The sequence below is a fragment of the Diprion similis genome, chromosome 6 (assembly GCF_021155765.1).
Source record: "Diprion similis isolate iyDipSimi1 chromosome 6, iyDipSimi1.1, whole genome shotgun sequence".
NCBI lineage: Eukaryota > Metazoa > Arthropoda > Insecta > Hymenoptera > Diprionidae > Diprion > Diprion similis.
The window spans coordinates 14,962,941-14,984,274 of NC_060110.1; the positions used below are offsets into that span (position 1 = coordinate 14,962,941).

Below are 21,334 nucleotides of genomic sequence, written 5' to 3' on the forward strand. Positions count from 1 at the left end.
AATTACTCATGTATCTTAAACTAAGCGTTTTGCCACCGTTATTAATAAATGCATGCGTATATATATTTATATATAGATACAAACGCGTTGTGTATGCATGTACACTGATACATGTATGTATATACACCATCGTTATTTTGGTTCATATATTATATCATTAAATTAACAACTTGTATTAAATAAAATTTATTATAGCATGATTATGTATAAATAATGATTTTATCTTTGCGCAAGTATAATCCTGATTATGATACTTCATACTGGGTGCCAAACTATTCTCCACAGTTACGTATGTTATACTTTAGTTATTAGACTTGTTTGGCAAAACGACCCGTGATAGTTCTCTATGTTATAAATATAGTGCACGCTGGCAATCAATACGATTTTGAATTTTTTTAATTTTTTAACAGCTCGCCAGAACCTATGTCGAAATACTAGCTCAAAGTGAGTGACAAATGGGAACAATTATAGCAGGTGCATAAGCCGCGCGATTATAATATGAAGCACCCAGTTTGAAGTAAGCTCCATTTTAATCGATAATACTGTAGTCTGTTATGTATGGCTAGAATTGTAAGTTAAAAATATTCACATGATTAATTGATGCTGTTTTGAATTGATATTTTAGAACGCATCTGTCTTTATCAACTATTGCGACACTCACATATCGTTTGATATTATATTCGTTTTAAAATACAATCACACTACTGTAATGGCAGCGCAGCTTATTGCATCGCATTTTTCCGTACTAATTTTAAAAAATCGCAAAAATATTTGTGGATTAATCACTTGACGGATAAATGACTTTGTAATCTGGTTACTTAGAATTGACTCTTCTACTTCCACATTTCAATTGAACATGTTTTGTCATACCAATCGCCTATACATATCGAAATATAAACCTCGAGCATCGCGCTACAAATATATACACAGTTTATGCTTATAGTAATACCGATCAACATTGAGGCGATTCTTAAGCGATTGATAAGATATTACAAGAATGGAAAACAATTGCACGTATTGTACAAACATTTGGTAATCTTGATCGGACGATGCCTTCTATATGAAATTTATACTACGGTTTTACGTTGTATTGAAAAGGCGTTTCTTTTTTCGTTTTCTTCTTACTATTCTACCTAGGCCTCTATAGCCGACAACACGAGCTATCCATACCAACTTCAGCATGGTACTGTATAATAAATGGTGTACGAATAACATTTGTTCTTTTCTCTACTATTATTCAATCAACAGACAATCACTGATAGCATGGAGGAGAGACGAGAGCTTTAGTTAATAGTCAAGAGTGTTAGTTATGAACAACAATAGTAGCGATGATAAATGGCAAAAAGATAGCTGCTGAATACAGTGTAAAGAATTAATTTTACGACTTTGTTTTATTCAGACATTCAAGTTACGTACGTACTGTCGATTTCTGTTCTTTGAAATATGACTAGTGATAAACATTCACCGCCTATATAGTACATACTAATTTTTCACTTATTTACTCACCTATTGAGTGAAAAAAAATGAAGCTCACACTTAAACTGTAAGTTGGGAAAGTAATAGAATTTGTAACCAACCTATGCATCGATATTTAAAATAATTATATTGCGATTCTGAAATACAAATAAATTATTTTCTCATGCGTTTCAATCGCAGATATACACAAAGAAAATATCTTATCTACAAGAAATATTTGTACAAATAAAAAAAAACTCTCGGGAGTGTCATAATTTTTTTTTAAATATTTTGATAGAAGAATAAATTTTTAAAACTATCAATTCAACACCAGATAATTTTTGAGTAATTACGATAAAAACAAAAATATAAAACAAAACCAGCATGTACTTGTTTTTGACATGCACATTTACCTCCTTCGTCCTGAATTCAGCAATCGTCTTGGCATTTATACACTCGCTTCTAAAATTTAGCGATAGGTAGTAAATTTGTAATACCGTTTTCGTAGTTGCGACATGGCAATTCATTTCATATACTCTAAAGCGTAGATTCAACACCTCTGGAGGAGGAGGTTGAAGAGCTGCAAGTCAGGTCTTCGGAGTGCCGCGTGTGTGAAGAGTCCAGTGACGTAACCGAGTCACTGTCGTTACTGTGCGGGCTTGAATAGTTGGCTGCTTCCTGTAGCCGCATCAGCATGTTTAACTGTAACAACGATTTATTGAATGCCGTGAATAAACCTGATCAAAGATTAATTTTACTAAATATAGATACCGCTCATTAAGTTCATCGGCTTATCAATTAATCTAATGAGACATCCCTATAGGAAATAAGGCCTATACATCGTGTTCGCTCTAAATCTGAATAACAAGTCTTTTAACACTCGCCTATATATTTTACGGAATTTGAGCAATTTCCTACAGGATTCATTGAGAAATATACTTCAACAACAGATGGAACACCCCGGATTAATTTGAAACTTACCAACGGATCGCCTTCCGTGTCACTGTGCGTGCTGCCAAGGCTCTTCACGCTGGACGCACCAACGCCAGAATTATGAGCGGAACTTACGTCATAGCCGACGTCCTCGGGTCGCATTCGATGGAGAGCATCGCTCCCGCCGTGAACGGCGTGAGGTGCAACCCAAGGGTAGCTGGATGTAATGAAGTGGGTAGGATCTTCCCAAGGAGAATCTCCGTTACCATTTCCGCTAATTCGCCGACCGTATAAGGTCAGTCCTTCTCTTACCGCATCAACCAAATACGGTAACACGGAGTAATTCCATACACCCGTAAACCAGACTTGGGAGCCTGCGACTTCCATCGGACAGGATAGGAACAGCCGTGGACCTGAAAGACGCGATAACAAGTTGCATCGAATCGATCATTTTCAAAACACGTCACTAATTTTTCATTTTTGTTTTATATATACAGAAATCAATTTCGGTAACCAACCGATCGTGACGTCAGAGCTGCTGTGGGTTTCAAGGAATTTGTTCACGTGTAGCCAAACTCTGGGGATCCATTCAACGACTGCAGCCATTTTTGCGTTTCGCGTTCCCCCCGATTCTCGCAGCTCATGCTCCAGCAGTCTTCGTCTGAGATAACGTCCCAGGAAACCCTTGACCGGCTCCATGTGGTTAGCGCACAAAACCCACCTTTTGAAATTAAAGAAACAAGAATTTAATGATTGAATAACTTTGCCGAATTTGTCAAATATATAAAGTCATCGGAAGTAGTCCTCGTTTCCTCCTTATTTAACAGTTACAAGAGAGCTTGAAGAGATAAATTGCGATTACCCACCTAAAATTATGATGTAATTGAAGATTGGTAGTGCTACAGGTAGCCTGACTCATGGTGCCAATGATAGCCGGACAGGAGGAATGCCTGGTGCCTAGTAGCCCGCTAAACAATTCACCAAGCGATGCGGCATGTTGTAAATTCTCTAGAATAATAACGCGTGGTAGTTCATCGGCAGCGCTCGAATCGCACCGTTCAGCGATGTGAGCAAGATACTGCCTGAGTTCCTTGCTGGGCTTGTCATCTACGTTGACAGTAGCGACCGAGGCAGCATACTTCGTCTCGGTGTCGGTGTCGACTAAAGCATGTGCGAGTTTTCCAGCGAGGTAACTCTTGCCAGTGTCACTTGGGCCGCACAATATAACACGGCGGTGTTCCGTGAGGAGTGAAACCAGCCGCTGAACTATGGATCTTGGAATCAAGGTATCGACGGCAAGCCATGAGTAACCTGACAAAACCAAGTAGATCGTTCTTACGTGACCGACGAGGTAACCACACGGCAGCAGTTCCGGTAACTGAGAGTCGGTGGTGCAGCGGGAAGATTCACCGAGGTGGTAAGCGGCGATACACTCGACTCCAAGGCCGAGATTCGTCACCGGATCCACCCTGGCGACGTACTCTTTGAAGCACCGTCTTACGGTGGCGTCGAGAGAATCCCAAGTGGTCTTGTTCGATATACAGACACTAGCGATCACGCAATGAGCCGGCTCGTTCTTTCCGTCTGTCGACGTGTTTCCGACCACGTTTAAATTGAAGCTTCGTTCACTTCCGAGGTAAACCGCCACGTTGATTCTCTTTCCGTCGGTGTCTTGCTCGATCGGAGGTTCGTTCGTCATCGTCGTCGTTGTCTGAACCACCGAATGTTCCGGGACGGATAAATCCTCGAGTTGATCGGTACCCTGAGGATGATTGCCTCCGCTTGACATTGCCGCAACGCTCGAGGCAACCTCCGTCATGCTGAATCTTCTTTCAGGATCGCTTGGCAACGATGATTGTGAGGAGGTCAAGGATTTCGATGTTACCAAACGCTGTAGACGCTCGTTATTTTGCTTCAAGTTCAGCATTTCGTTCTAGATGAATAAAAGATAGACGTAATTAGAAAATATCACTATAACAGGTGCGTAAATAACGCTGGCAATACCCGACCTCTCCGGACTAGTTCTTGGGCTTTACTTATCAAACTCGTGATACTGAACGACCTCGTAAATATGTTACATTATATAAGACGCAGCGCAATTTTGGTAATGATATCAAACATCGCGTTCCATGATTAAAGTCTAACAAGACAAAAAAGCTATTAAAATATTGGTAAAACGGCAGATGAAAACATTCAACAACCTCATTTGTTATAAACTGTAAAATTTCCTAACAGAGTTCAAAGGTGATAAGATAAGAATACATTCATGGTTATGGTGTAGTGCAGCTGGCTGAATTATCTCTGACATAAATATATGCAAAAACATCGACTAGTCATGAGTTCGATTCAATAATCACCGAATCAATACATACCCTCATTTTGATAACTGTATCCTTCAGAGATTCTAGCTGATGTGCCGACGACAGAGCCTCCAACCGAATATCAGTAAGAACCATATCTTTCTCCCGTAATTGTTTCTTCAGCTCGTCAACATCCTCGTCCTCTTTTTTGTACAACGCAGAGCTACTCTTGCTACCCGTCAGTCCGTTTTCATTTTCCGGAGATCTTTGTCCGTTGCTCCTCGGGCCCTGAGCTTGGCTTCGAGATTCGTGTTTAGCTGCAGTGGGTAACCTCGGGCTGTTTGGTGCACTCATTTCGCCTGGTCCATCCTTGCAATCTTCAGCGTCTGAGACAGAGCCGTGACGGTTTTTCCTTGAGCGAGAGAACGCCTTGGAAAAGGAACTTCGAAGCCATCCTTTTTTCTTGTGATGACTACTGGCTGAGCAGGCGCTGCTCAAAGAGTTCAACGATGTCACGCTGTCCGCGGACAACTGCCTCGCCATTGAAGACCCTTGATGGTTGCTGTTCGATCCTGTGCACCCGGTTGTGCTTTCCGAATCACCGAGGGTATGTCGACGTCCGTTCGTCGCGGAATTTTGATTCGACGCATTCAGTCCAGCCTCGGCACTCTGTTTCCTCAGTCGCTCTATCGTATCTCTCAATTCTTGTAGTTCGGAATCCTGAAGAGAAAAAAATGGCATTCCTTACTTATCATTGAATCGTGATAATGTTTTAAATTACAAGACATCCGATAAGCAAGTATCGGAATGGTTACGTGTCATAATTAATCTTAATTCGATTTACCTATCTATAAAAAACTTTTAAATCTTCGATTCACCACAAATGTGTTACAAGAGATTCTCATACAAATTTCATTTTTATTTCAATAAATCTCATTATCAATGATAATAAAAATGATTCTCGATATCAACATACTCTTCATATTGATCTTTAATAGCAAGCGATTTGATTAAGAATATCACGGATTTGACAAAAGATTTTGAAGTACTCAAGTTGACGTACGGAGTTTTTTTTAACAAATTTACTGAGAGACAATAAATGAGCGAACAAGAGCTGAATTTTTTCTTTCGTAACTTGTGAATTAATTTTTGGTATCCTTTTTTTTCAGTGAAAATTCTTTATGAGGGTCCTCGCAAAGCTGATTTCTACATGGGAGTAGAATGCAGATCTCAGTATGAGTGTAATCTTTTTGTGGAAACGAAAATATATTTTTTGTTATACTTTTACCATGTACGTGTCAAAAACAATGTCTTTCGCGGTACAAAATAAATAGTCAAAGTGCAACAATGGAAATAACTTTTCTTTACTAAAATTTATCGATGGATGAATATTCTTCCTAATAATTATAAGATTATTGAGTTCGAAAAATAATGATGGCAAAATTAATTCCTTAACGAATGAACTTCTTCGCCCCGGGTATCACCACATTTAGATTCGGCCCTGGCCGTAACGCTAAAAGTACTGAAGTAAAATCGTTCAACAGATTTTATTCTATGGCTCTATTACAGTTCCTATGTACATGCAGATGCAGTTATGATAAGTGTACGAGTTTATGAATAAGCTTCTCCACGTACATGATCATTCAAAAAAGTCAACGAGTGCGATAGCTTATTTATTTTCACTGTCGCTGATTATTTTTGGGTGATATTGGCTTTTCCATGGATAGGACAAAATTCATTGTTGTGACAACAGGAACAAATGTCGGAGTGACTGGTGACAGAATCGCTACTCCACGAATCAGCCATGCTATAAAGTTGTCTCATGGACTTCGAGCTTGGATCTAGGGGCTTGTCAGCCTTGTCGTCTTGAGGAATAGTCCTAGTGGGCGATTCCCTTAATCCTCCAATACCCAAAGCTCCACCAGCATTTTCAAGTGCTACGGGAAGCAGATTCCGGTTCGGCACCAGCTTCGTCTTTGCATTAGGATTGGACAGGGGCTCAGGCTTACGGGATACTCTTCTCAATCCACGATCAAGTTTCGAGCTGTAACCGATAAGACTGCCCGCGGTTATTTGACCCTCCAACTCCTCGAAATTTTCCGTCTTGTTCTGAGAGTAGTTGACATTATTTGGAGCGGCTTTCGAGCTTGCTCTTCCCGCTGACGCTTTTACTTCTGATCTCTTCGATTCCGAAGAACCAGACGTCCTTCTGAGACCGGCAGAAGCCGAGCAAGGTGGCATTTTGAGACGCATGATTCTATCTTCCTCTGACAGGGTGGATATTAAAATGGGGATAGCTGGAGGCGAAATGATCTGATTTAATCCGGGGATTAAGGGATTGTCGGTGGCGCTTAGGTCTTCGAGTCGTGGATCATGGTTGTTTCTTTTTTGGCGATTCGGATTCCGGGGACCACGGCTGGGGTTTTTTGGATCCTGGATAACAACATCTGGAGTCAAGTTACCACCGGACTCTTGGTCATCGTTTCTAGGTGGATTGATACTCGACCGCTGGCCACTTCTGAAGATTGTTGCTATCGCTTCCGAAGCCCTCCTCCACGCACTGACTGGAGAGTTGCCAGAAACCTGGTGATCTGAATCATTCCGATTCTTTTTAACCGTAGTAGCTTTTGAATCCTCGGTTACAGACTCTGCACGATTTTCCGTCGTTCTGGGCGCTACAACGATGGAGCGACTCATTTCCTGCAGTATAACTGCATTTTCGTCAGCTCTGATATTCCGCTGGTATTCAGGATCTGTCATATCAATGGCACTCAAGGCTCTTTTCAACTCAATAGCGGAGGGCTTTGGTCCATTGCAGGACGCTCCACGTCGATTAGCATTTTCGGAAAACTGAATTTTTCAAATTAGAGTGGCTTGGAGATTATATTGATAATTTTTTAAACGAATTTTATTTAATTTTTCTCCCGAAAGCTTACCGAAATTTATATGTTTGTAATTTTGAGGTTTGTAATTTCTTTTTTTCGACACCACAACGATTTCACGGAATAAGATCTTACTTCTCTTGACGTTATATCTTTTGTTTTTCATACAGAAATTGTTTCAGGTTACAGCGCAAGAACTCAGCCGGCCACGAAGCCCTTCTTAGCTTGAATTTCCAGCCACATAACTGAATATGTATAGTAATGACGATGCAATCTGGCGGTACGATGTATTTCACGAATAGTATGCCAGACGAAATTCATGCATGCTCTCGTTTCATTCACCAGATGGTATTACCCGACGTCACATTTTTTCCTCCCACCATCAAGTAACTTTTATCTCCACACGCTGCAGCCTAACATTGAACACATGTTACTCCCCATGTAACGAAAACCGTTCACCCAGTCAACCACAACGTGTTGAAGTAGCTTACTAGATTGTCAACCACGCCAATGCTAAGACTTGGAGTACTACAGCAGTGACACAAACATCGTACTCGTGGCGGCGTGCATTATCCACAAGACATGAACTCCGCTTGAACTGCAGCTTGAACCCTGGTGAAGCCGACGCGTGCTTGTGGTATATACTTATGCAGTGGAATTGAATAATTACCTTTTTCTCGGCGGTAGCGGTGAGATACTGCAGCCTCTGGGTCATGTTGGACAGGGACTGTTCGAAGGCAGATACAACGTGTGCCTGTAACAGGAAGTGGAATAAAAATATTTAAAAGGCTGATATTACGCCCGAGAGAATAGCAGTCATTTTATTCAAGTCCCGTATCCCAGCGTGGATATTGATAAACGAGACTGTGGATCTAGGATCTAGTGTAAATCTAGCGTATAAAATATTCTAAAATATTCGACACGTTTCCGTTGATCACGGTTTGTTTATTCTTCGTACAAAATTCGTCGTGGAATCGGAGAAAATTATACACTTCAGAACATAGGGCCGTACACAGCTGCACACGTGCTCAAAGGTTGTTGTTGGCACGTTAAAATGAATGAAAAAAATTCATTGGCGCACCCGGCCTCGGGCCCTGGGCTTTCAGGGCTGAAGAGTCCGGCAGGCCACTGTATGCGTAGCGCAAGTCCTTAGGTCTGGACGTGTAATTACGATGATATTTCCCAACAGTGGGGCCTGACAGCAATAAGATAAGCAGCCGCTGTCAGGTGTATAAGACGCGCTCTAAAACCAGTCGCAAGATGAATCTGACTAAACTAGACCGACTTAAATTACTCCATAGCTTCTTCACATCATCTTTTTATTGATTATTCTTCGTGATTTCTTCACCAGCTCTATTCGATTCACTCTGGGTCAGCTTTATATCGGCATCGACGCCAGACGGCACCTTGCATCTATACATATATATAAAGTAATAGACAATGATAACCATTCGCGGTGCAGTAATCTACTTTATTTTCGTCCGAAGTTATAGATTCTATTTTTTCTTGAGAGGCATAGTACAAGCAAGAGGAGTTAGTTATCTAAATGATTTCTTCGGTTGGAAATAGAAAATTTGATATAGAACCTGAGAACCTCTTGTGGTTCAGTGAACCCGCTGCGAACAGACTAATGCCCGCGCAATGAACGTAATCCTCAAGACGTAGTATTATAACATGTTAAGCATTAAAAGCCATCCATTCAAAGATATTGCGACACTTTGAATGTTACTGTTTCGATTCTAGGTACTGTAATGCAATGTGAATATAAGCATAAGCCGGCAGCGCGCAGGTAAAAGAAAAACATATCACATACATCTGTTTATACCTGTGTAGATTCGGTTGGATATAGAATTTTGACGGTTGCCGCTGCAATTGAAAGGATGATTCACTAATAAAGAACGGAGAACAAAGTGCAGTAAAACCTTTTCGGAGAAACATGCTAACAATGAGAAACGTTGGTATGCAGAGTCACCGAGGCGCCTCCTACAGTTTACGCTCGTCATTCCTGTCATCTTTTTCTGGTATCTACCAGCGTTTTTGGCTTCTGATTATGGCCGGCGTTAATGAAGTAATCAACTCGTAAACATCCTGTCTATACCCGCGAGGTCTATTTATTGGCTTACGCCCTAATAACCTATTCGAGGCCTCGCCGGAGCTTCTGGCTGTTTTTATTCAACAATTCATCGGTAAATTTAATTTCCATGATGGGTATGATAAGCCTTGCGACGAGCGAACCCGGATCTGCTCTGTACTTGAACCGAGAAATAATGGCGCTGGCAACTCTGTATTACTCCTTGCACTTCAATGGCCCAGTATAAACTCTTGGTAATAAGAAAAACCGTATCAAATTGTTCGTGCTAGTCTGGCAAGACGCTGCACCAGTGGGCGACTGACCCAAACCGGCGCCCACGCGCCGCGTCGCACCGCCACACCGGTTGAAATTTCTGTATGTAAACATATTACATGTATCCTCGGCGAATGCACGCTCCCTCCATAATATATACTATAAACATGGGTGGATAGATGGTCCATTTTCTATTTGAAAGGTGTAAGGAAAAAAGATGTATACAATAACGCTACGCGTAACATCTGGATATCAGTTTCTGATATCAAATTGCTCCTACGGCAGTCGATACTTACCTCATTTGTTGCTAGTTGACTAGTTTTAAGAAATTATTACCCGAGAGCTGTGATATTTAGATGTATAATACCGATATCCTCAAAGAAACACCGGGCAAAAGTCGGAAAAACTGTATCGATCCTGGATCGTGTTGATTCGAGAAAAGATCATGCGGTGGGCCGCGGTTTGAAACTGATGCCCCCGACTGTCTTCTGGATGATTTTTCAAATTCCCACGAAATGTGGGAATATACCGGATCGTGGATTGAACAAAGTATTATACGGCACTGCTACGAAGGATCTGTGGAATCAGGATCTCAAGTACCACATTAGTGTCCTATCTTTCAACATTCCTGGAACTTTACGACGGTGACTCAAATGCAAACAGTGTGTTATGGATAAATTCACCGACCGGAGTCCGTTGCAGGGAACGAAACGTGAACATTGTACCATGACGTGGGGGCTCAATCCGATATCTAATCTCGAACACACACGGCGATCCATGAAAAGCGTTGACGTCTATTTCCTCCTACGCTTCACCGAAAACCCGTTCCAATCGAATCTTCTCATGTTAATTTAGCACCGATCGGTGTCACGTCCCGATTCACGTGAACTTGAGTGCAACCAAGCCGATTGTGACTTGGGCGACTCTTTTTCACTTCCTCGATACTCGCTGCTATTATGGATCTCTCGAGATCAATGACTGCGAGAACTGTTGATGGTTTCTATTTGTTTGCCTCTTTCTGCGGTCTTCGTTAAGAGGATCTTTTTTACAGCGATGAGGCATCGAGTTTCGTACATGTATGTGATGTAAGTATCGTAACGCGAGGACCCAAGACCGTGTAGCGAAAGGTCTGATTGAGAATTGAGATCGTATGTCGTGGTCGTCATGAGTGGGTAAGATAATTGGAATTGCGTAACTAGTGAAGCCTAGTTTCGTTTAATATTCAGCTATACGAGGAGACGAACCCAGATGACTACGTCATTCACTCAGCTGGCTACTGTACCATGTCTATACGTCTGTCTGTACCAACGGATTCTATTCTATCAACAATAGGTTGCAATTTACAAGTTTACGGCCGCACCCACAGCATTGGTTTGTATTCAAGGTATTATAAATATACGTAAGTACACGCGGATATAGCCACCATAAATGAATAAGATAACTGCACAAGAAGCGCAAGGATCGACGAAGATACTGCGAGTTTCGAATCGAGTCCGATGTCAAAGGCAAGGTATGCAAACTGGGAGACAACGTCTTTGACTCACTGTCTCTATTTTGTTTTTATAATATTCATAATTCCAACGTTCACTTAATTAAGTAGATTCAAGCCTTGAGGGCCTCGCAACTTGGTGCATGTACAGTATCGAAAATTGCTAGTTAGCCACACGATATCACGCATGCAACAATCTCTAGAGAAAGTATACCGTACTTATATTACTTACATGGTTGTTAAGTACCACCCTGTTCGGTAAAACTCATGAGAATCAATCAGCAGCTGTCATGCTGTTGCGCGTATTCGGATTGAAGCGAAATTCATTTTGTAACAACACGATTCGACCAAATCAATTCTAAGGATTGAGGGAAATTAAATTTCACGCACGCAGCGTATTGTAACGTGATCATCGGCATCTCGATGATGATTATCGAATAAAATTCAACCACGATATTGGCAAGATGGCTTCCATAATCAGCGTCAAACATTGCAGATCCCCGCGTATCCCGTACATTACCTTACACTTTATTCCACGTCTTACCGAGTTCTCATGAAAGTCAATGACACTTTCTTAGCAGTAGAATATCGAGAACATCGTGAGTACGTCGTATAGCGTCTAAAGTCGGGTAAAATATTTTTGGTTCGTTTACTTTAATTTCCGTAAGCGAAGAAGAATTCGGGAATGGCACTTAGTCTGTGTCCGTGATTGTCGGGTATTTGTTTACATAATGAATCAACAGCAGGAAAAGGTCCGTCCAAGTGGGTAATTTGCTTAGGCACGAGAGTTGTTTACTCAAAGTGCAGTTTTGGTTTTCGTTATCGCGCCTTTAGCCAAACACGACCTTCTCGATCGGGTTACGACTTCTGGTACATAAACGAATGAAAGATATAGTCACATATGGCTGAAGGATATTTGCGTAAGCTGAGTCCATATAGTAAACTCTTGAAAATGGCACCACCCACGTACACAATAATAAACTCTTTGATTCTCTTGGTAGCTTTATAAACGGTCACGAAAGATTGATCAAACCTCACGAGTCGTGACCTCGTCGAGTCTAATTTGGAATCAAAATAAGTTTAATCAAAGAGCACGAAGAATTGGATATCTCGGAGTGATGGAAGTAAGGCTCCACTCGCATTCGCTCATCCCGCATTCAGATTAGATTTTCGAACAACGTAAACACATTTTATTTGTATTTTGCAACTCGTTTCCGGTTTCACTGGAGAGTTGAGAAAAAAACATACCCAGAGATTGAGTCTCAATTGCGACCTTAAAATACCATGACATATCATTTGCTGCGTAGTACTCAACGAGAATCAAGGTAAGAAATGTTAGTTTTTTGAACGGCTGACCTTCTGAATGTTTTCAAGACGTTGCGCCGAAATGAACGACGCACATATCACGTTAAAAAAACGTGCAAATAGTGCACTTGCTACGACGCAGCTGCGATGAAATTATAGTCACAAAACCAAGTCTCGAGATACGGTCCCTTAACTCTCGATCCACCCACAAGGCAGCGTTCACACCAAAATTGAGGGGAATGAACATGGATGAGCGCGGGAGCATTTCGGCGTGACGATAAACAACCGACGATGTTTCACTGACGGCTGCAGTAACATAAAATCAGTATGCAACGTCAATGCACAGCAGCATGCGCGGCACGATGCGATGGGAAGTTTTCAAGCCCATTGTCAATTGATACAACACAGGTGTGTTCGATAGTTGGTATTCCTAAGCCGCGACAAAACTGTACTACCGACATTTCCTGTCGCAGACAATAGTCGTGAGTCCGTTTTTTGATACGAGACCTGATCTTCCGGCTCTGAGCGATCGTTTAGATCGTTTAGAAGTGGCATTGATCAGATGATGAGAGTGAAGCTATAAAGGTATACAGTCCGATCATTCGATCGTTCGGTGTGAAGGCACCCCAGCCATGGTGGAGGTTACGGAGTGTTAACTGGAGTAACAGTTCCCAGGCCACAGAGAACTGGCGTGAAACATTATCTCAGCGTTACATGCGTGCGTGCGCTCTATACAGGCTACAGACACGCGAAGGAAGATACGGACGCGCAAGAGGCAACCCACCACAAGACCTCGTGTGTGTGTGTGTGTGTGTGTGTGTGTGTGTGCGTCGCTTCGCTTAGCATCACGGATGAACACGTGGTTGCCATCTTGACAGCGCCCTGATGAAGTTAATGGGATTAGATGCGCGTTATATACGAAATAATTAGAGACGTGATGTCACCCGTGGGCTGTCCGCGGAATCGGAATCGGAATCGGTAAGCTGCGGAGCATGGCCCTGCAGGCTGAAGTATAAGGGCGTCCACGCAAACTCGGGCCCTACATCATCTGGTTAGCTGTTTCTTATCCTACGTGGGACGCGTTGCACGAGTACGAAAACCCGGGACGTCTCTGCGTCTTATGAAATAAATCTTTGGTTGGTAACCGAAAGAAGCAGCAGCCGTGCACACGCGACATGCCACTCCCGTTGCCCCACGCCCGTGGTCGCACTTACGAATTACACGATAAATTCTGCCCGTCCATTGATGTCAAATCTTCTGATTCTACAGAATCTGCGCCACTGAACAGTGCTTAAAGAGCTCGGAGAGATCTTCACTTCGGACGTACGTATGCGACAGAAGTAGAAATACCCTGTGAAATGAGTAAATAGAATACAAGGAGGAGGTAGTGCAACTACGTCTAATTATTCAATCAGATCTATTGTTCGCTCGGAGAGATGAGCATCGCATACTCAACCCACACATCCATCTCGGTTTCGTCGCTCGCGTGTACCCACTTCGTCCACCACGTATGTACACGAGTGCATATCATGCACACGAAGGCAAGGCTGAGAGTGTGGTATAATGTATAAGTAGGGCTTGGCCAGAGAGAGTCCTATACGAAGGCGGCGCAGAGGTCATCATCAATTCTCCCCGTTTGTCCGTTGGTTTGATTTAATGTTTCCAAGTTGCGTCGGTAGTCCAACAACGAGAGAATTCTCATATGGCTATAGATACCACATACGGTTACGATTAGAAAAAGAAATTGTTAGTCCAGCCAGAAGTGAGATCCCCGAAGACTTCGGTTCCCTTTTTTAAGGTTATATTGTGTTGAGCTTGATAATAGACGATTGTTACTCAATTTAACAAGATGCAAGAATAACAGTATTCGAACGTATCATACAGGCAAGAAGCAACGAAGCTACCTGCTGTTCTACAATGTACCTACTTCGGACTTACCGGCTTACCTATACTTACCTAGTGTTCTTTCGTACAGTGGAATAAAATACTTATATAGTGACATATTTACGAAGCAACGATGGTATTGACACAGTTGTTATACCGCTAATTACACCACTAGCAGCAGTCAGAATTCATGTAACATCTGCTGTGTACTATTACTATCTATGTCTACCATATTACTGTCATACGCGAGTCATCGGTAGGGGACGTCGGCTCTTTACTTAGAGAACGGAGATAAAAGAGTCACAAAATTCTTATCTATTTAAAAATAAGCTTGCCGGTTCAGAGAGGCTAGATTGTGTAACCACATTTGTACGTTTTCGTCTTTTATTTATTTATTTATTTTTTTTCCTAATTTAGATGGCGCCTGCTCGCGCGGACCGTGGAGTCTAACTTTTTCAACACAAGATCTGACCATGCATATTGTTGTTTCGACAACTGTGTTACCTGCAAAGATGGGCAGCTCCTATGCCTGTACTTTCTAGTGGCTAGCTCCCACCACGGAATCACATTATCCGGGTTCCTAGGTTTCACGGGGTCACTAACGGCGTGCTCGTACAGCGGTTCCAGGACCGGCAAGGTGCCAGACAAGCGTTTCGGACAATCAGCGGAGTCCTGGTCGTCTTTAGCTGCGTTCCCTCTTCTTCGCGGCAGAGTAGCGTAGTTCATATTATTAATCAAGACCGACGCGTCGGCGTCCAGTTCCAAAGAATTATGTCTAGTCCGAGTTCTGCTGGACTTTCTCGCGGTCTTATCGTCCACTGGATTCGATTGGTCCTCACCCTCGCCGCGGAATTGCGCTTGGAGCATGGCGTAATGATCCACCGTATCCATGGCGGTATTCGAGTTCTCCTCGGGTCGCTTCTCGGTGTTGAGAAGTTCCTTCGAGCGCTGAAGCTGACCGTTGAGGATGACGTCGGTGGCGTCGAGCAGGCAGACGGGCACGGCGTTAATCCACTTCCCGGAACCGTGTCTCCTCTGGATTTTCAGGAGCTCGGTGTGGTCCCTCACGTCAACGGTACTCTTGTAGGCTCTGCCTAGATTCTCGGCCTCGATACCACAATTCCTGGCACCGTCCAGCACGTCTTCGCTCGACTTGTGCAACGGCCTGGGAGACATCCTGGGCTTCCGGTACGGCAGTGTTCCATAAGTCGTCCCTACTGCGAGGGTATCACTCAGGATATCCTCGTGAGAGCGCGCGCTGTTCCGGCGGGTAATCGTGCTGACAATCTTTGCTGATTTTGGACTCACCTTTCTCGAAGGTGAACTGCGAAACGCGTTGTTCCCGTTTTCGACAAACACATCGTCCACCATCTCTTCTTCTGATGGATGCTGTCGAAGGATGCGTTCCGTGTTTCTGCGACCGAGGGTCACCGATCGGCCCGTTGCGTTCGTCAATGTTACGGAAAGAATATCCTCCTTGGAATTATCCAGTGGTCTTACCCTGTCCTTCCGGTTCCTGAAGGACGATCGCTTAGCTGGAAGAGTATGACATACGTCCGCTGTAATCTCGTTCGAGCCGAAATTATTCTTCGAGACATTCGGCTCTTGGAAGGTTACTCTGCTCTTTGGCAATCCGGTCAAAGCCTCGCTGATGGCGTACAGAGATTCGGTAGATTTCGCCGAAGATGATGAACCATTCGAGTTTCTCGACGGGGATGAGGTACTCTCGATTGACGAAGACCTGGGTAGTACTTTTGGAGGCAATTTTCCGTACGAATTCGGCCTTGGCTTCGCCATCTTTTTGGCCGTTCCGTTCGGCGCCTTGAACTCGAAGTCCCGGTCCTCTGAAGGTTCGCCAAAGTTGGGTGAAATCGGTGGCATGGGGGCCATATCTCTCTTTCTGTGAACACCGTAAATGTTTTTCGATGAATTCTCGACATCGTTCTTGGCGATTTTGTTTATTATACCGTACGTGGAGTTCCTGTTGTTCCCTGACTTCATTTCCGCATAGTTCTTATCAATTTTCGCGATGTTTCTATTCAAATCCTCGATATACCGGGCCGTGCTACGGTACAGATCACCACTCGGTACGTAATTACCCTCGACACCAGGATCTCTCGGTGCCCGCGGTGGTTTATTGTTCAACCGAGGCACGTTAGGAATCGCGTAAATTGGCTGCCTCGTCTTGTTCGCCGGCGTTCTTTTGTTGTTCTTATTATCAGCGTGGAGAAAACCGTCATCTCCTCTCCGCCCGGAGCTTCTCAGACTCGCGTAGTTATCCACGGCACAATTATTCTCATTCAAGTTAATGTTACCACTGATTACAAACTTCTTCCATCCGATCTCGCACTGTACCGCCTCCGGTGACCTTACGACGGATCTTTCCTCATCGGCTTGATCATCCTTCTGTACCCAGTTCGAATCAATCGTAGCGTGCTTGTCGCCATCGAGAGGAACACTGTCATAGACTCGCCTCGCCTCATCTCCATTTTGGAGAACGGGTGTGGCGACAGGCGTCTGAGGAGCTTCCGGTTCGCTACCGATGAAGGAGGTCCCACTTTCGGAGGAAATGGTGCAGCTGGATTGACGTCTCGGTCTACTCTTGCTCGCAAACGTGTTCAGTACCGGGACTTCGTCGTCTGGTGTTGACTTTCGACCCTCGTTCAAGGACGGGGCTCGTCTTAGACTGGCCTTGAGGGTGCCGTAGTTTTCGGCGAAGGAATCCTCCCCCGCGTCACACCACCTCGGTACCCGCGCCGATCCTTGGAGAGGAACGATCGACGACATCTCCATAGGTGCATAAGGACCATTGGTTTCCTTAAGAAGTTCTTCAGAGTCAGATCTGTAGACGGCTCTCGGCCTGCTTCGACCTCGAGCTCGAATTGTCGCGTATCCGTCATGGACGCGTCTCGAGCAGACGTTGAGTTCCATGATTTTTGCTCCAGTAATCAAGGTAGAGTCGAATGTTTTCGCATCTTATTCACATTCAGGATGACTTCAGACGTTCTGCTCCACCAGTATCGTCAGCTTTGCCGCGTATCGAAGCATTGCGGGGATCTATATTCGAGTAGCGGAAACAACAAGGTGTTTTTCTTTTTCTCAGAACACAAGCATTTTTCGTTTACTCAAAATGTTTTTCTTTTTCCATTGAAACTGCATCGCTGGAAGATGGACAATACCCCACTAGTTACACACTCGTCACTTTTTATTTATTCACGTCGGGGCACAAGATGTTATGTATTTTGATATATGAACGGGTATTTACTTAGTTCGGAATAAGTACCATAAATTTATGGTACGCCATTGTGAAATAAAGCTGCCTGGTGTTATAACCATCACAATCGTTAGGCCCCTCTACGTTCGTCCCTTTCCCATTTATTAAGTCAGTTGCCACACGTGTGCTCTAGTTACTTGTGATTGTTTGGCATTGCTATTGGTTGGAATGAGAGAAATATTACACCAACTGATTGAATATGGTATACAGTAAAGACAAATCTAAAATTTCTAAGAAAACTCTGAGGAAGAGTATATGAAGCACCAAATTTTGTTAAACTTCGAAGTCAAAGCAACGTATCAGTGGATCAAAAACGAGGAAAGGGTGAATAGAAAAAAAAACATCACCGAAGACCGGCTTCTGGTGATAATACTGAATAATTAATAGCGATAGAATTATAAAATGGTCAGTCGTAAAAAACAAATTACACGCTTGCTGCGGGACTAATTGTCGAAAGCGATCTTTGGCAAGGTTCTAAATCATAGGTGGTGCGCCAATAATCATAACTAACCGGGCTAATTGTCAGTTGAATTTCGAACGATTTCGCAACAGGCATCTTGATTTCACAATAAGTTTGAATCTCCGAGGTTGGTGACCCAGATCGGCGTTTTTGTAACAGGGGACCTTATCAAAATCGTTGGTTCCTGGTCACGGCAATAAGCAACGATTAAGATAAACTGGATGTACGAACGATCGCACTAAAGTAAAAGCAATAAAATCCAAGTACCACTCTTTGTGGTATACAGAATAAGAGGGAAACATCCTGTTCATGACGTGTACCATAATAACTCTTTTGCGAGACGCGTATACGACGATACAAGTAATTGTCAATAAATAAAAAAAAAAAAAACGTAATTGTCATTACGTGAGACGGAGTTGCAACTGCATCGACGACAACAGCGCAATTCCAGGACGAAAACTTTTGCCAATTCGTTTTGGGGTAAATTCAGCAATGAGAAATCACGTAGTAACGTTACGATAGGTATTTGTTTAACATGTATATGTAAGACTGGTTTGGAACTCATCTACTAACGTTCGACAAAACCTAGCTATATATATAATAACCCAAGCATTCAACCTCGTCGACATCCAAGTTGCATAACTAAAACGCATAATATTAGCCGGACGAACGTTTATATTCATCGATTACCTAATTTGTTTTCTCAGCTTGTTCATCGACGGGATTATTCCGATTCGAGTCACAGATATAGGTATTCTATCCTCGGGCAGACTGACAAAGATCCGGCGCGCCCATGCCTCTTATTTCGACGTCGAATTAATTGTGTCGCGATCACTTACACGCGCGACCAATATATCCCCGATACTGTGCACGATCAATAGCCGGTATTTAATCGGCTGGAGATATGGTTAATAAGATTTATTCAGTTCACGCTTGTCCGCGCTTCCTGCTAGCAAGCTTACTGCACGCTTCGATTCCTTCGTTTTGTATTCCCCAATCGATCTTGTGCTATAGACGGTGCATAGTTTTTTTGCTACGGAATCCTCGGAGACGACGTTTACGTGAAATTATGAATCTATCTATACCAGCAACCACGGTCGCTTGGAAGAAAAACATAAGGAGATAGAGTGGAATAGAGAGATGGAGCAGAGAGAGGCAAGTTTTCAACAAACGCAAGGGAGACATTGACGACAGCAGACGATAAGCCTTCCGATTTTTAAATTATTAGCGCTGAGACCCCTTGATAAACCATTTCTTTAACAGAAGAATTATAGACTACGCGTAGGACCTTCGTGCCCTGCACGATTTATACTCGAATAATCTTCACGCCACGTTATCTGGACCGGAGATTAAATGAACGAATACAATTTTTTTTTTTTTTTTTTTTTTCCTTTAAGCCCCTCAAGAAGCCAAACAGAGACACAAATCATTCGATGAATATCGGGTACGAAATGATTATATCGGGTCAATGAAACATTTTATACGTTAGTGACGTCCGTATTCCGCGATTGAACGCTCGCCTTCATCGATAACCGTTGGCACACTTATATACTGTTCAATACCCATAAATCAATAACTATAAATAACGGTTGTCAAATCGTTAAATGGAGATCTCAATTGAACAGATCCGTTTTACTCGCGTTTCTCGTTAATACTTAACATAACTAAAGAAAATATTTTCATCGTTAATTTAATTTCATGCTATACGTCCGTCCAGTAATTCTATGATTCAAAGCAAGCTAGTCTCGTACTGTTTTCGTCAAATTAATGCCCAGGTCTTCAAGTCGATTTTTAAGTAACGCGATAAATTAGAAGCTTAAGGGTTTAGACCGAAGTGTATTGCATCGACCAACAACTTCTGCTAACCGTTGGTTACAAATGCGAATTGATATTTCAAACTTTCGTATTTACATACAGCTCGTTAACTAAATATACTGGTAATTTTTTATCGCGTTGTAAATTATGCAACGAAGAAGATGAACGGTAGTCTGGGGTCACAAGGAGACAGAGACAAGACAGATACACGCGATCACCAACGGACTGGACGTTGCGCATTCTAGTTCTCGAATGTCAATGCTATCAGGTTTTCTCTAATGTGTGTATATATATATATATATACATATACAGTAAGTATTGTGTAATGTGTGTAACCATTTCTACGATGCAAATGTACAAAATATACGGTACTCGCTTCGCGGATGGAAACCAGAGCCAGTGTCGAGCGACTCGCGAATAAGCCACAACCTCGAAATAAAGTAGTTCATTTCCTGAATATATGCATATATCAATATAGCTAACCGACGAGTGGTCAGAGTCTCGATGGGATCGGTTACCCTCGGTTCAACAGTAGCGTACTAGGTACCATTAGTTCTACCAATACTCTGCGGCATGCTTCTAATTGCATTTCGAAGCTATATAGTATCTCTACGGTATTTTCCACAGCTGAAAATTAGTCCTCTGACGCTAGTAAAACTCTGCAACGACTTTGAAATACCATAATTTCAGAACCATTATACTTACAACACGATTTATCGGTTTTCTTTTTTTGTTTGTTGGTTTTTTAACGTATAACAGTTCCTCAATTGATTTTTATTCAACGCGCAATTATGCACACTTTAGTGGGTTTTCGTCAAGACTGCGAAGATTTCTTTTCGTGGTTTTTTTTTCAATTTCCGAGGACTAGTCGTCATAGGTATGCGGTTAATGGGAAACAGATGATGCCTGTTCTCCGCGTCTTATAAGGGGGACGGAAATCTTCTCCTTCAACCTGCCTTCTCTCGTAGTGTACTGCAGTTGCACACTTGACCCTGCCTGAAGGAAAATATGGCGAACGAGACACGTCGAACAAGCTGACGATGAGAAACATAAATATGGCGCACATTGCGGCGATCTTCTTCCTGGAGAACGACATATACGTGTTTTTCGGATCACCGATTTCTTTTTCTTCCTTTTCCCTTCTCCCCTGACGATGTTTTTTTGATTTGATTTTTTTGTTTTTTTTTTTCTCT

General features: G+C 42.7%; 2 protein-coding genes across 5 annotated transcripts in view; both read right to left on the reverse strand.

Moving 5' to 3' along the window:
* Window positions 1-1,754: 1,754 nt before the first annotated feature.
* Window positions 1,755-21,334, reverse strand: part of LOC124407646 (protein sickie) — a 168,874-nt gene continuing 149,294 nt past the window's right edge. For all 4 annotated transcript variants that reach the window (XM_046883975.1, XM_046883974.1, XM_046883977.1 and 1 more), the window contains 6 exons: window positions 8,241-8,324; window positions 4,761-5,408; window positions 3,255-4,321; window positions 2,907-3,109; window positions 2,437-2,801; window positions 1,755-2,157 (listed from right to left, as the gene is read on the reverse strand). In XM_046883975.1, the coding sequence (XP_046739931.1) occupies window positions 1,993-2,157; window positions 2,437-2,801; window positions 2,907-3,109; window positions 3,255-4,321; window positions 4,761-5,408; window positions 8,241-8,324 (2,532 nt within the window). In that variant the 3' untranslated portion in view covers window positions 1,755-1,992. The remainder of the gene's footprint in view (window positions 2,158-2,436; window positions 2,802-2,906; window positions 3,110-3,254; window positions 4,322-4,760; window positions 5,409-8,240; window positions 8,325-21,334) is intronic.
* Window positions 6,357-8,232, reverse strand: LOC124407647. The gene has a single exon (XM_046883978.1). It carries the CDS (start codon window positions 7,446-7,448, stop codon window positions 6,381-6,383), a length of 1,068 nt encoding a protein of 355 aa, XP_046739934.1. The 5' UTR covers window positions 7,449-8,232; the 3' UTR covers window positions 6,357-6,380.

Bases quoted from the DNA above. Each gene is read 5' to 3' on its own strand.
- LOC124407647 (XM_046883978.1), bottom strand. From the start codon at position 7,448: ATGACAGATCCTGAATACCAGCGGAATATCAGAGCTGACGAAAATGCA.